General features: G+C 43.9%; 1 protein-coding gene across 7 annotated transcripts in view; it reads right to left on the bottom strand.

The window, feature by feature from the left end:
• LOC127434092 (disco-interacting protein 2 homolog C) overlaps nt 1-16063 on the bottom strand; it is a 160016-nt gene that overhangs the window by 59193 nt on the left and 84760 nt on the right. For 3 of the 7 annotated variants that reach the window (XM_051686555.1, XM_051686556.1, XM_051686557.1), the window contains exons 4-7: nt 8777-8887; nt 5256-5381; nt 4462-4707; nt 1847-1972 (exon numbers count right to left, since the gene is read on the bottom strand). In XM_051686555.1, coding sequence (XP_051542515.1) covers nt 1847-1972; nt 4462-4707; nt 5256-5381; nt 8777-8887 — 609 coding nt within the window. Of the gene's footprint in view, nt 1-478; nt 752-1846; nt 1973-4461; nt 4708-5255; nt 5382-8776; nt 8888-16063 lie in introns of those variants that run through there. The other 4 variants (XM_051686563.1, XM_051686558.1, XM_051686559.1 and 1 more) reach the window with 4 other exon arrangements.

Here is a 16063-nt window from a genome sequence, read left to right as displayed (position 1 = left end):
GTGTCCAAGGTCCACCCACCAAAGTCTCACAAAATCCTGTGGGAAACACTGTGACGTAATTGAGTCGGTCTACCTACACTCTCAAAATACTTTTATATTTGCACTTATCTAAATATTGTGCAATACATTTTAAATATATTGTTTCTATAATTATAATAAACCACTTTAAATGAATAGTTTTATATTTTTCCATAGTTTTTTTAATTTGTTTACACCATTCGCAATGCTTCATGGTCTTTTTGACCGTTTTTCAAATTCTTTTTTGCTTCACTGGTTGGTTTGGTTCAAGGCTTTGAACTCTTTTATGAAAAATGTTACGAAATACCTATGGAAAAAAATACTTCTAGAACCAAGACAGATGAAAAAGTGGGCAGGCACTGTTGTGCTCTATTGTGAAAATAGCTTAATTACTGTCAGACTACTAAAAACATAAAGCTAGTAGCCTCGCTAGACTTGCTACTTTTAGTTAGTTACTCACCAGCACTGCTCGCCTCCTGCCTCATCTCCTCCCTCTTTGCCTCGTCCCCTGCCTCCCAGCCCTGCCCTGTCTCCTGCGTCACCCCCTGCCACATCTACTGCCTCAATCATCAGGGATAAGTTAAAGAGAAAACACCCAGCAGCTAGAGGCTTTACGTAACAGCCTGAAAATAAACCAAACCTAAACTCTTTCTCTCACCCTCTTTCTCTCTCACCACCCCTCCATCTCTTCACTTCTGTGACACAGACCCTAATGTGGTGGAAAAGGAGTTCCCCAAAGCCCCGAGGTGCTTGTAGGAGGACAAATAAAAATGACGTTTGTGTCACATGAGTGCTTAGAACAAGGAACCTGCTGGCAAATCTGTGTCACTGAGATACGAAGACCCCTTGTGTCAATGCAACCTGACAGACAGAACCCTTCTACTCTGCAGAGACAGATAAGAAAAACTAGCGTTGGCTTTCCTGAATCTTTTCAAAGGGTTTTGTTGTCACACACTTATCCTTAATACGTTCATTAATCATTGTATTAAAATGAGAACAGTTTTGCTGTAAGTACTGTTCAGAAAAGTCTAGTACTATTTGTAGTGAAATGAGTCAGTGAACAGCAATTTATCATTCCGCCAATATGTGCCTGTGTTCTTCTAAGGAAAATGCTCCAATTTTGAGAAAACACTAAACATTTCAAATGTCAACACAACTCACCACATTTATCCATCATAATCATGCATATTTAACAGATAATACACAGGTAGCACAACATGTTGACAGATGAGGACACAAGACCAGGAATGAGTATCATGGTAGGCACAAACAGACAAAGAATGGACAAAGCATCTAAAAGCAGACTGAAAAACCAGCATTTGACACTTTATAATTGAATAAAACACTATATTTAGAAAACACGAAAGGTACACAGTTACTATTCACAAATAGACCATATCTCAGAATACAATGACAGAAACAGTATCTCAGGACTGTTGTCATGAGTCACCACTCAGTTTCACTGTAAGCCAAACACTTTTGTGTTTCACAGAAGAAAGAGGTTCATACAATTTTAGAAAAACATGAGGGTGAGTAAATAATAACAGAATTTTCATTTTTGAGTAAACTAACCCTTTAAGCTGGTTTAGAGGGGTTTCAGGAACATTTAGGCTGGTCAGACTGTTTTTTTGTTTTTTTTCCAGGAACATCAAAGTCACATCACACAACCAATACAAACATTGAGGAGCCCCTTTGGCACCAGACTCCTTAAAGAACCACATGGAGGACAAAGAGATGGTGGTCTTGATGGTCAAATGATGGAGGGAAGTTCAGGACGTAAGGGAGTGTGTTTGTGTGTGTTTGCATCGGGGGGGGGGGGTATACTGACCCTCCGACTCCAAGGGCGGTGGCCAAAGTAGATCTGATCCGAACTCACAGGAGCGTCGCAGCGAGTTTCCATTCTCCGCTACACCGAGCATAGTTTTCCTCTTCAACGAGAGGTGAGCAATCGGCCCTGGACAGGAAAGGGAGGGGGGAGAACCAGAGCCTTAGAGCCGTCCACTTCTTCTCTAACCGCAGGCATGAATGGGCAAGAGGGTAGGGGCTGATGAGTAGAGCATGGACAGTGCCATGTTCCCGACAGAGTAGCGAGCACTCTGACATCTTTCATGGAAGGAGACAGGGGAGGGGGAGGTGGGAATGACTGAGCGTTCCCACAGGAATACCCACACTGCCATGTTTCTCGCAAATACAGTATGGAACTCGCAAAATACAAATATGAGAAAACAGGACAACAGCTGAGTGCAAAAACAACCTTGGATGCACTAATCAAAATTCCTGGTCCAGGAGAGAAATGTATGTTTGTAAAGATGTGTATTTAAAGCGGTAGTTCACCAAAAAACTAAATTTCAAGACAGAAATTTGTTCAGCAAATCGTTATTTGCTGAAAATCTTTCCCTCCATCGCAGCTCTCAAATCTTATTCAATTCAAGTATGGTGCATAAAGATGCATTGCATCATGTTTGAATTTAATGCAAGCACAAACGAGATTTGAGAACTATGGCAGAGGGGAAGATTTTCAGTGAATAACAACCACATTTTTTGTCTTTTCCTCATACAGAGCTTTCATATGGCATCTGAAGACTTGGAATATACAGTAGTGCATGTGTGTCATATGGACTTCTATTCTGGTGGGGGTTTTTTAGGCATTTTGGAGCTTGACAGTCTCCATTTCCATGAAGAGCAACGTGCCAATCTGCACTAAATCTCCTTTTGTGTTCCAAAGCAGAAAGAAAGTGTATTAAAAGATGATAATCATCCTCGCAGCATTCCAAAATATGCAATAACAATATTCTGAGAGCTCTCTGAAAACGACCACCTCTCTTGAGGTTGGTTGTCTGCTTTTAGATGGTACCATAACACTGTCACGTGGGAGGTTCAAAGAGGAAGTGAAGAGCAGAATCTAAGAGAAAATAAAAGAGCGGAAAGTGAGAAACACAAAAGGGCAGAGTGATTGGGATCCCAGAGTAGAAGGAAGGAAAGTACGACTACAGAAAGATGATACAGTAACAGGAAACAGAGGTAAGGTGATGAGAAGGAAAACTAAACCGTGAGGGGAAATAAAATGGTAACAAAGGTAACAGGACAATGTGCAAAAGATGAGTTCCTTTCTGCATGCATTAAACTGCACTGCGGGGCTCTCCTACATCACATCATAGATCTATTAATACACTGGAGTTCATCACTTTGCCACAGTCCACAACTTTAAGCCCTCTGGATACAGAAGGTCGTGAGGTTTTTGAAAATGAGGAGTCTTTCTTTCTTCAGCCTCTGTGTGGAGGAGGGGAAAGTGGTTGTAAAACGCTTCCCTTTTCCGGCTGCATACTCTGTTTACATTTTAAATCAGCTGGCTGGATAGATTTAACATCTGTGCAGCACAGGCTAATCTGAATTACTTTAAACAGACAAAAGCGGGAATGTGTTAGTGGCTCTGTGTTGACACAATAAGATTTTTTTCTGCCAGCCCAGTCAGACCAGTAGTTCTTTGTAATTCCTTGCAATTTGTAATCGCCCCAATGCCATCTTTATGTTTTCACTGGCCCCACCACACAAATGTTTTTTTTTTAATAAAACTAAGATTACTTTCCAAATAAGCTATTACAATAATTTATTAGGTTTAAAGAAAAATAGCTGATAAATTCAATTTTTTTTTTTTTTTTTTTTTTTTATAAAAAATGGAAACAAAAACAAAAAAGTGGGGGGAAAAAATGGACAACTAAAAGTCTGTATATGTTCAATGAGACAACCATATTGTTGGTTAAAAAGAAATGTTTCTGATTATTTACTGAATTAATAGTTTAAACCTCTCAACTCTGTAGGTCCATACAATGCAAGTTAATGGTGATCAGACCTTTGTAGCTCCAAAAATCACATAAAGGAACCATATAAGTAATCCATATGACTCCAGTGGTTAAATCCATTGTTTCAGAAGCGATGTAAAAGGTGTGGGTGAGAAACAGATCAAAATGTAAGTGCTTAAGGTAAGGACTTAAATATTGTTCTGTTTCTCACCCAAACCTATTATATCGCTTCTGAAGCAATGGATTTAACCACTGGAGTCATATGGATTACTTACATGGTTCCTTTATGTGATTTTTGGGGCTACAAATGTCTGATCACCATTCACTTGCATTGTATGGACCTACAGAGCTGAGATATTTTTACAAAAAATCTTCATTTGTGTTCTGCTGAAGAAAGAAAGTCATACACATCTAAGATGGCATGAGGGTGAGTAAATGATGAGAGAATTTTCATTTTTGGGTGAACTATCCCTTTAATGATGGCTAGTGTGGCTCAACGACAGCAAATACGATAAGGAGCAAAGAAGGTGTGGACAAAACACATAGGTGAGGGAGGCGAGGTTTAGAAGCATGGCAGGACGTGTGGGAGTGATTGGCTGAAGGAGCGAGGAGGTGGAGGCGGGGCTTGCTGAGTGGGCATTACCTGATTTGCCAACATGTGTTTGAGCCAAGACGTCGGCCAGGCGTCCCGCGGCTCCGCTGCCCCCACTCTGTGTCGAAGATGAGGAGGAGGAGGTGGTGGAACCCTGGTGGATGGCCCGGCTGATCCAGTGCTCCATGCTGACGCTGCCCTGGCTGGAGGTGGGGGTACCCTCACCCTGGCCGCCCTCCTCCTCCGAGCAGGACGAGGTGTCTGTCAGGGGGGGCAGAGAGGAGAGGGGGGAGAGGCCTAGTGAGAGTCACTCAGACCCACTCAACACTCAGCCCAGAAGGTGGACAAGTGTGAATAAAGTCAACATGAATTTGCATTCGCAACCAACATTACATTTTACTTTACATTGTAAAAAATGTCTGACTACTCAATAGGTGTGTGTGTGGGGGGGCAATCCAAATTTCCATGTATTATGATATTTTATTTCAAGATACTGCATCGATATTTTAAAACCAAGAATCGCCATTTTTAAATATATCACTTTTTCAAATATCTCGCTATTTGCGATTATTTTCATTATTTGCTCTATATTGAACATAAACATAGCAAAATAGCTATTTGGATATTGGTAAACATTATTTTTATAGCCTAGGTGACATCAGCTGTAAAATAATAAAAAAGTTATTTTAGAGGTGGAGCACATTTTTTACATTTTGATGAAACATGCACCAATGAATCATTCACAATAAGACCAGGAATGTGTATTAAGAAAGTTAATTGGGTAAATTTTGATTTCATGTTGACTTTAAATAAAGTGATGATTAAGAATCAGGTGTGAAGCTCACCTGGAGGGGTGTAGGCATCCATTGAGGTCTGTACTACTAGAGATCGCCGTTTGGATGGCATGGGAACAGCCATCTTCCTCTCCTTGTGTTTGGCTAGTGCTGCCTGAACTGCTTCTGTGTGGACATCTAAAGAAAAAAGAAAAAAGAAAAAAAGATACAAAAAAAAACAGAGTGAAAAATCAAACCAATCTTTATGCAACTCTTGCCATACAACAACAGTTCACGGTGACCACAATTTGTGAAGCTCAAAAAACACGACAAAATCGTTGTTCGTATGTTGTCTTCTGAAGTCATTCGATAGCTTTATATGAGGAACAGACCAACACTTGAGCTGTTATGCAGGCGAGCTTCAACTGAGGTGAAGATTATCAGTGAATAACAACTTATATTTCAGCATGTTCCAACCAAAAAGCCAGCATATGGCTTCAGACGACTCGGGAAAATGAAAGTGTCATATGGACTACTTTTATGGTGTTTTTAGGCCTTTTTTTTGGTCATTAACTTTCGCTAAATGGCAAGAGTTACATAAAGATTCTTCAAAGATCTCTCCTTTCATGTTTCAAGAAAAAATATCAGCATACTGGTTTGGAACAACATGGGAGAGAGTAAATATTGATAGAATTTTCATTTTGGGTTACTTGTTCCTTTAAGTAGCCATTGACCCCCAAGCTGTTGTTTACAGTGACATGGATGAGATAAGTCTCAGTGGCCAAAATGGTCGTGATAGTGTGTGACAAGAGCAAAGCCACCACCTCCAACCCTTCTGTGATCTTGCAATTCTGACTCATCTCAGTTTGTGTGTGATGACACCATGGTTGACTGTAGCTTGTACCCACGGCTGCTCTCCTCACATTGGCAGAGTCATAGCCTCTAATAATCCAAGCTGTTATTTGGACTCTCTAATGAGATCCAGAAAACAATATTCATCAACACACTTATGAACTAAATGTCACTGCAGTGGCATCACTCTATCTTAACGGCAATAAGTGTTGCACAGCTAGAGCTGATCCTGACAGGATGTGATGCACTGAAGCTATTTTTCACTTCCAACAGTCTTTATAGAGTCTGTCAGCACAATACTTGAAACAGAACTTGCCAAAAATTTAAAGGTGAAGTGTACAATTTCTGCACTACTAGCATCAATAAAACAAAAACCTATGGCTGTTGTTATGGCTGAATGCTAGGCTGATGATATTTGGTTAATGTTATTTGTTCCCACCTATGGGGTAAGTAAATAAAAACAGGGTCAATTTCGATTTCACGTTGTCTTTTAAATTAGAAAGTGTCAGGCCAGGTATGTGCTTTTTTGCATTACTCCAATCTATCCAAATAAACCAATGAGAATTTATGGTTGAGAAAAGAAATCTACCATAAATCATAAAACCTTAATTAATAAAAAGCTTTGTAAATGCTTTTTTTTTTTTTTTTTTTATTATCTCTTTATATAGGATTTGTGGCTGTCTAAAATAAAGACATATATAATTTTAATAAGCCAGTGATATAACTACAGCTCCAAACAGAAAAATCTCTAACAAAAACTGAGCATTTATCAATATTTGTATATTTGCCTGGAAGGAAGATGATAGTGAAATATTCAGAGCTAAAGAATCCATAAACTCACACACAAACAATCACATGCTAATTCATGTACTGACTTAGATACAAGACATTTTGAAACTGAAGCATGTCATTTTTTCATGTTAAAAATAAATACTTTCCCCTATCCCAGCTTAATGTGCAGAGACAACTATAAGTAAGCCATTAGTAGGCTGATTTGCCCAAAAAGTGTAGAGACTGTGGTGCTATCAAAACATTGTTCTGTTTATTTGAGCTGTTTGACTAGCCAGATTTAGCAACAATGGCTTAACCAATGGAGTGGTTTTGGGGTGGGACCATCTATTTGACTGAACAATGGTAGATGAGGGAGTGTTTGGGAACAATTTGAACAATTCCATTTGGTGACGCTTGTGGTGCAGGAATCACACACTTTTACTTTTAAGGTAAACAGACTGAGAATTGATATTACAACCCCAATTCTGAAAAAGTTGGGACGATATGAAAAATGCAAATAAAAACAAAATTATATTCACCCTTTGCTATACTGAAAGCACTACAACTAAACAGTATATGATGTTTTACCTTGTGAATTGTTTTTTTAATGTTCAGTAATTATAAATCAGATGATTGCAATGCTTCAAAAAAGTTGGGACAGTCGAGTATTTACCACTGTGAAACATCACAATTTCTTCTAATAACACTTAAGCATTTAGGCACTGAAGACATAAGTTTAAGTTTAAAAAGTGGAATTTTCCCCCAATCATCCATTATGCAGGTCTTCAGCTGCACAGTTGTACAGGTTCTTCGTTGCTGTATGGTGTGCTTCATAATGCGCCACACATTCTCAATTGGAGATGGTCAGGACTGCAGACAGGCCGATCTAGCACCCGCACTCTCTGCTTATTCGGCCAGTATGTGGCTTGAAGTTGTCCTGCTGAAAATGCCGGGACGTCCCTGGAAAAGACTGTGCTGGATGGCAGTATATGCTGCTCCAAAATGTGTACATATCTGTCTGCATTCATGGTGTTCTCACAGATGTGCAAGTTACCCATGCCATGCGCACCGACACACCCCTGGCCCATACAGACACTGGCTTTTGGACCTGACGCTAATAACAGCTTGGATGGTCCTTTTCCTCTTTGGCCCGGAGAACACAACAGCTGTGTTTTTCAGAAACTATTTGAAATGTGGGCTCATCGGACCAAAAAACAGTTCCACTGTTCTAATTTCCATCTAAGATGAGACCGAGCCCAGAGAAGTCGGCAGCACATCTGGACAGTGTTGATGTATGGCTTCTGCTTTGCATAGTAAAGTCTCAACTTGCATCTGTAGATGCAGCGGCGTGTGGTGTTGACTAACAAAGGTTTACTAAAGTTATCCCAAGCCCATGTTCATGATATTCGTTACAGATGAATGCCATTTTTAAGACAGTGACGTCTGAGGGATCAGAGATCACATGCATTCAGAAGTGGTTTTTGTCTTGCCCTTTACGCACCAAGATTTGACCAGATTCCTTAATCTTTTAACTACATTGTGCACTGTAGAGGGTGAAATGCCCAAAATCCTTCCAATATGTCTTTGGGGAACATTGTTCTCAAAGTGCTGGATTATTTGCTGAAGCATCTGTTGGCAAATTGACAAGTCTTGAATGATCCTTGCTCTTGAAGGACTAACTTTTTTGGAGCATGCTGCAATCATCTGATTTGAAATCTGATTAAAACAAAAACAATGAAATTCACAAGGTAAAACATCATATAATGTGTAGTTGTGGTGTTTTCAATATAGCTAAGGGTGAATATAACTTACAAATCACTACTTGAATTGGGGTTGTAGGAGGCCAGGTTCCAAAATGAGGAGTACTACCCGCCCCCCACCATCATTCTTATGTAAGAATTATATGGGATCACTGACTGATACTGCTGGAATAATCTCAAACCCCCAGCTGAGCACTGGTGCTGACTCACCTGATCGGTAACGCTCGTCACGGGTGCCGGAGGAGCGTCTGCGGTGGTATCGTGAAGCGGAGGAGGGCGCCATTGGTGGCCGGCGCTCGTGTGCCATAGATGCCTCAAACCCTGAAGGACACAAAAATAGCAAGAGAGGGACAATTACATTTATTAAAGATTCACCTCATACATCTCTGCCTGTGACTCTTTTTCATTTACAGACAACAATGTTGTTGTTGTTTTTAATCAGCGTTTCCCACATTAAATTTGTCCTTAACAACCTTCTCCATTGTCTCATTGCAAGTTTACTGTAGCCTTTCTTTCTGGCATGTTGTCATCCTCTTTTTTTGTCTCTTTTTATCTCTCACCCCTTCGGACGAAAAATTGTAGTGGTTGGTTCTCTCTGGTGTTGCAGTAATTAAGAGTAGGGACAAACAGTATATCGGTGACCATCTCGGTCGACAAATATAAGTGTTTTTTTTTATTTATTTTTTTTTTATATTGGCCTGAATTGGCCAATATTGAAAAAAGATAATATGTACGGTGTTTTTTTCTACTACAAACAGCGTGCTCAAGTCAAGTCACAAAAGTGGAAAACGTCACGGTTACTTTCGTAACCTCCATTCCCTGATGGAGGGAACGAGACGTTGTGTTGATGTAATGACACTAGGGGTCACCCTTGGGAGCCCCAAACACCTCTGATCTTTTTTTAAAAGGCCAATGAGAATTGGCGAGTGGAATTTGCATGCCACTCCCCCAGACATACGGGTATAAAAGGAGCTGGTATGCAATCACTCATTCAGGTTTTGTGCTGAGGAGCAGAGATAAGGTCCCGGCCATTTCAGCAGGTAGTTCAGCATTGTGGCAAGAGGGACACAAAGTCTCGTTCCCTCCATCAGGGAACGGAGGTTATGAAAGTAACCATGCCGTTCCCTATCTGTCACTCACTCGACGTTGTGTCGATGTAGTGACACTAGGGGTCCCTATACAAAACGCCACAACTAACTGAACGGTGTTACGTGAAGTGGCGGTGTGTGACAAGCAGACTGCTGTGTGCCTCGTAGTCAGCGCACCAGGCCGTCACATAACCTCTCCCAACGCTCTTTATGAGCGTCGAACACTCCTTCAGGAACAAGTCGACTGCCCAACGAATAGGTGGACAGGCTAGCCCAGCCGAGGCCTCTTTTCTCCCCAAAAAGAGTGGAAGTCGAGGGGGGTGTCACTTCCAAGGGGAAGACACTGCGGAGACCACACCCCGCCCAAAAGGGGGGGGGGGTATTTTGAGTGGAAATACATCACATGATCTTTACCGAGCCTTGCCGGAAGTATGTCATGTGGAGAGGTCCCATGGTAGGTCCTACCCAAAGGGGAAGGAGCTTCTACAAAGCATGGTGACCGGGGGCAGAGGGGCCCTGCCCAAGGAAGACGCAGTTTACCGACAGGGAAACAATTTTGCGGAAAATATCACATGGGGTTGCCTTCGGGGAACCATCGCATGCTGAGCACCTACCTCAGAACAGGGCCTCATTAGCGCACTTACTGAGCCGGCAGCAAGTTTCTCCGCAAAATCGACTGCCACAGGGCTAAGGAGGAAAGTCATCCAGGGATCACAGTCTGTGAACACTACTGGGAGTCAAGAGCGCACGTTTTCCCCTCAAGGGAGGGGAAAGGCACTACGCGCAAGCGGTACACCCGGCCAGTTGTCCCGGAACTTACCTGATCGTGCCTGCCACTACTCGGGACGAGACCGGCTCAACCCAGAGATTGTAGAACCTCGCAAAGGTGTTGGGTGCTGCCCAGCCTGCTGCTCTGCAGATGTTTGCCAAAGAGGCACCACTGGCCAGGGCCCAGGAGGCCGCCACACTCCTGGTAGAGTGGGCTCATAATCCCACAGGGGGTGGCACGTCCTGAGCCTGACATGCCATCGTGATGGCGTCAATGACCCAGTGGGCGATCCTCTGTTTGGTGACAGCACTTCCTTTCCGCTGTCCACCAAAGCAAACAAAGAGCTGCTTGGAGCTTCTAAAGCTCTGCGTGCGATCCAAATAGATGCGTAAAGCTTGCACCGGACATAGCAACGCCAAGGCTGGGTCTGCCTCCTCCTGGGGCAGCGTTTGCAGGTTCACCACCTGATCCCAAAAGGGGTCGTGGGAACCTTGGGCACATAGCCCGGTTGGGGTCTCAGGATCACGTGAGAGTAACCCGGACCGAACTCCAGGCACAATTCGCTGACAGAGAACGCCTGCAGGTCCCCTACCCTCTTGGAAGTGAGCGCAGTCAGGAGGGCAGTCTTCAAAGAGAGTGCCTTAAGCTCAGCTGATTCCAAGGGCTCAAAGGGAGCTCCCCGTAGACCCTGAAGGACTACAGAGAGGTCCCACGGGGGGACGAGGTGTGGTCTAGAGGGGTTCAACCTCCTAGCGCCTCTCAGGAACCTGATGATCAAGTCGTGCTTCCCCAAGTACTTACCATCTACCACATCGTGATGAGCCGAAATAGCGGCTACATACACCTTCAAGGTGGAAGGGGACAGCCGCCCTTCCAACCTCTCCTGCAGGAAGGAAAGCACCGATCAGACTGCACATCTCTGGGGGTCTTCGTGTCGGGAAGAACAGCACTTAGCGAACAGACACCACTTCAAGGCATGCAGGCGCCTCGTAGAGGGAGCCCTAGCCTGAGTGATCGTGTCTACCACCGCGGGCGGTAGGCCACTTAAGTGCTCCACGTCCTGTCCAAGGGCCAGAGGTGGAGATTCCAGAGGTCTGATCGCGGGTGCCAGATGGTGCCCCATCCCTGAGAAAGAAGGTCCTTCCTCGGGGGAATTCGCCGGGGTGGGGGGGGGGGTGGCAGTCGCGAGGAGTGTAAGATCTGAGAATCATGTCTGGGTGGGCCAGTAGGGTGCTACTAAGATGACTTGCTCCCTGACCTTGCACAGGCTCACTGGGGGAAACGCATACTTGTGTAGCCCTAGGGGCCAGCTGTGTGCCAACGCGTCTATACCGAGAGGTGCCTCGGTCAGGGCGTACCAAAGTGGGCAGTGGGAGGATTCCCGGGAAGCAAACAGGTCTACCTGTGCTCGACCGAATTGACTCCAAACCAGCTGGACCACCTGAGGGTGGAGTCTCCACTCTCCCCTGAGGGTAACCTGACGTGACATCGCGTCCGCTGCAGTGTTGAGGTCGCCCGGGATGTGAGTGGCTCATAGCGACTTGAGGCGCTGCTGACTCCAGAGGAGGAGATGGCGGGCAAGTTGTGACATACAATGGGAGCGTAGACCGCCTTGGCGGTTGATGTATGCTACTGTCGTTGTGTTGTCCGTCCGGACCAACACATGCTTGCCCTGGATCAACGGCCGAAATCTCCGCAGGGCAAGCAGTACTGCCAACATCTCTAGGCAGTTGATGTGACAACGCAGCCATCGCGACAGGTTGGAAAGCGCGAGCCACGTGCCTAAACCAAGGGAGTTATCACGTCGGATGAACCGGCGGGTGAGGCCTTGTGGCGGGGCGGAGCTCGAGGTGCCACGTCAAGGGGATTCGAGCCACGTGGCCGTGCTGAGTCCAGGGACATCGAAGCACTTACCTGGCTCCTGCTGCCCACCATAAGATTGGCCGGGGGGGGAGGAACCTCGTCCCCGTACTCCACCGGAACCAACCTTGTGTGGCCATGTTTGTGCCACATCTGGGCGCACAGGGGCGGGGGGTCTGCCGCTGGAGCGCCATACCTGCAAAAGCAGGACGGTGGACGGTGGTCATGACGACGGGCGTGCGCACCGGACCTGTGACCCAGGAAACGAGAAAACCGGCCCTCCAACGGGGATGGAGTGGTCTGTTTGCCAACTCTAGAGAAGTGGGTCTCCTCGCCCCTGGGTCGCCAGTCTCGGGGCACTTCGAAGCCTTTCTCGGGTTTTTAGCTGCCGGCCGCGAGACGGGCAGCGTCTGTTTAATGCAGAGGGCTCCACGCTGGAGCCAGGCTACAGGAGCGGGCTGCGGCGGAGCCAGTGTTATTGCTGCTGCAGGGTGACGCCCTTGGCGACAAGCAGACGGGGTGCGGGGTCTTAAGCTGTGCCGGGGCAGGATATGTTGTAAGGCCTCCATCTGCTTTTTCACCGTCGAAAACTGCTGGGCAAAGTCCTCAACTGTGTTGCCAAACAGGCCCACCTGGGAAATGGGGGCATCAAGGAACCGTGCCTTGTCCGCCTCTCCCATCTTGACCAAGTTGGTCTGTGGGGGGATACCCAGCGGAGGTGGTCCCATTGAAGACCCCAAATCACCCCCAGTGCTAACCAACGCGGCCTCAAACCCGTAGGTAGAAGGACCGGTGCGGGGAGTCGCTGGGGTGGCTTGCTTACTTACGAATGCAAGCCGCGACCGCAATGTTGCCATGGTCATGTTCTCACAATGAGAACATGATCCATCCACGAACAATGTCTCCGCGTGGGCAGCGCACAGACACGTAAGACAGCGATCGTGGCCGTCGGAAGCAGAGAGATAACGACTGCAACCAGGAATAACACACAAACGGAAAGGCATCTTTAAAAAGACGTTCCGCGTGTGCCGCTCTTTTAGAAAGAAAATATACTCTATTAGAACATACTCTTAATATGTTCTGCTGAAGCGCCCAGGGGCGTTCTCTGCAAACCACAGATGCAGAGGGGAGAAGCCACTGAAATGCGCCGTAAGATCCAGCAAAGAGAGGTGAATGAACTCGGCGGATGAATTCAGCTCGATGAATAGAACCGCTCGGCTCCAAAGAGAAAATCTGAATGAGTGGTTGCATACCAGCTCCTTTTATACCTGTATGTCCGGGGGAGTGGCATGCAAATTCCACTGGCCAATTCTCATTGGCCTTTTAAAAAAAGATCAGAGGTGTTTGGGGCTCCCAAGAGTGACCCCTAGTGTCACTACATCGACACAACGTCGAGTGAGTGAACAATAGGGAACTTTTCTACAATCATTATGTTTTGATTTTGGATTTCACTTGAAGAAGGGAAAAATTTAATATATATATATATATATATATATATATATATATATATATATATATATATATATATATATATAAATTGAATAAAATGAAAACAACATACAAAAGCAAAACAAACAAACCATAAAGCAAAACAAAAAATGGAATAGCCTAAAACAAAAAAGAAACAAAACAACATATAAAAAAAGTAAACAAAACTAATAAAAAAAATTTATAAAACAAAAGCAAGTAAAAAACAGAGAAAAATGAAACAAAAAGAAAACAAAAACACCAAATGAAACAAAACTAAATGAAACTGAACAAAAAAAACAAATAACAGAATAGACTTGCTATATCTACAAAAATATTGCTCAACATACTGTATGATATCTGTAAACCACAAAGCCATAAACATAAAAAATACATACTGGCTATCGATACCCACCCAAAATCCCTAATTGAGAGATAAAATATTTATTTCCAGGCATATAAAGCAGTTGATTGGTCTGCTATATGACTCACATCTGATGAGCCATCTCTGTTCTGTCATTCTTTGTCTTGGGTTCTGGGGAGAGCTTAGTGCTGCTCTGCTCTTTCTACCAGATTTTGGGACACGTGAGATGGCCCAGGTTGCGCTCGATGCTTCAGCCAAGAGCTCAGCGGGCAGGCCGGAGAAATCAATTTTGGCCTCGTGCTGCCACAGCCAAAGACATCCGCAGGCGGATTTATTCATTCAATAAGGCAGAAGGTGAGACAGCGGGTTAAGTCGGAATCATGCACCAGCTCATGCAGAAGAGGATGTGACGGTACTCTTCTGCAATTGCAATGACTCAAGTTCAATGAACTCACAGTCTCCCTCCTACTACAAACTTTAAAGCCCAGGGTACTAGTCACCAATCAATCTTGATTGGGTTAACATCGAAGTAAGCCCGTCGTTCAAAGGCAGTGACGGAGACAATCTCTTCTCTGTGCTGGTAACCTTTAAAAATGTCAAAATGGCATGCAATTCCACACCAGTGTTCGTTTAATTGAGGAAAACTTTTTTGCTGACTAAAATAAAATACTAAACACCATAAATGAAAGTTATAGTTTATGATATATAGTATATATTTAAACCTTTACAATCCACCTTCAATAAACATGAAAATGCCACTAGATAGTGATAACACTAGATGGCCCTTTAATGCCATTAAACATATTTAAATTATATAAATTAATATATTAAAGGGATAGCTTTGTCATCATTCACCAACCTTTATGTTGTTTCAAACCCGTATTACTTTTTGTGAGATGTTAGGCAGAATGTTAGCCTCAGTCACCATTCACTTCAACTGCATCTTTTTTCCACATAATAAAACGAAATGTTGACTGAGGCTAATATTCTGCCTAACATCTCCTTTCGGGTGAGTACATGACAGAATATCATTTTTGGGTAAACTGAAACTAGAAAACATTGGAAAAAAACAACAACAGTCACTGCTTGATCGTAAAAAATGTGTTAATTCCATCACGGGACAGTTAAATAACACTGGTTCCCGCATAATCTCATGCGTCTCGTGGGTTGTCTGGCGCATGCCGCTCTTCACACCACAGTCTACGATACACACTTTGTGCCTGAGCATGATGTCATATATTTTTTTGCCGGGAGACAGACTGGGAACGTGCAGGCTGCCTGTTGCTATGGCAACAAAAGCTGCGCTCATCAACAATGCAGCCAGACACACCGAGCCCAAATCAAAAACCTTCAAAAGTTACATCAATTCTTCCCAAACTATAAAAGCAGCATTAACCTTGTAAGACATTCAAATGGAGCAGGAATCTTCTCACTTTGGTGGGGTAGTTCTCCTTAAAATGTTATTGGATACCAAAGAAAAAATGAGCAATTACTTGGCTGAGCTCTTCATTTTAATGATGGCAGCATGCTTTTAAAGTTCAGGCTAATGCCATCTCACAGTCTGAAACTGGAGACACTTGATGAGCAGAGACTCCGTGCTTTATTTATAGTTCAAATGCAAAGTATTCACCTTCCGTGCACTTGAACGGATAGGTTACCCCAAAATGAAAATTATCTTATCGTTTACTCACCGCTGTAGGAAGCTATAGGTAGTGTAATTGAGCTTGAAATAACGATCGCAAATTAGACAGCTGTCAAGATTTATAGTGAAAAAGGAATTACATTTTGTAATTACAAAATTGACTGGATTGCTTCAGAAGACCACTGGAGTTACTTTTATGATGCCTTTATGTGATATTTGGACCCTCCACTTGCATTGTATGAGCCTACAGAGCTGAAATTTGTGTTCTGCAGAAGAACAAAAAGTCATCTGGGATGGCATGAGGGTG

This window comes from Myxocyprinus asiaticus, chromosome 44 (genome assembly GCF_019703515.2).
Source record: "Myxocyprinus asiaticus isolate MX2 ecotype Aquarium Trade chromosome 44, UBuf_Myxa_2, whole genome shotgun sequence".
Classification (NCBI taxonomy): Eukaryota; Metazoa; Chordata; class Actinopteri; order Cypriniformes; family Catostomidae; genus Myxocyprinus; species Myxocyprinus asiaticus.
This window is presented reverse-complemented; position numbering and strand designations above follow the sequence as displayed.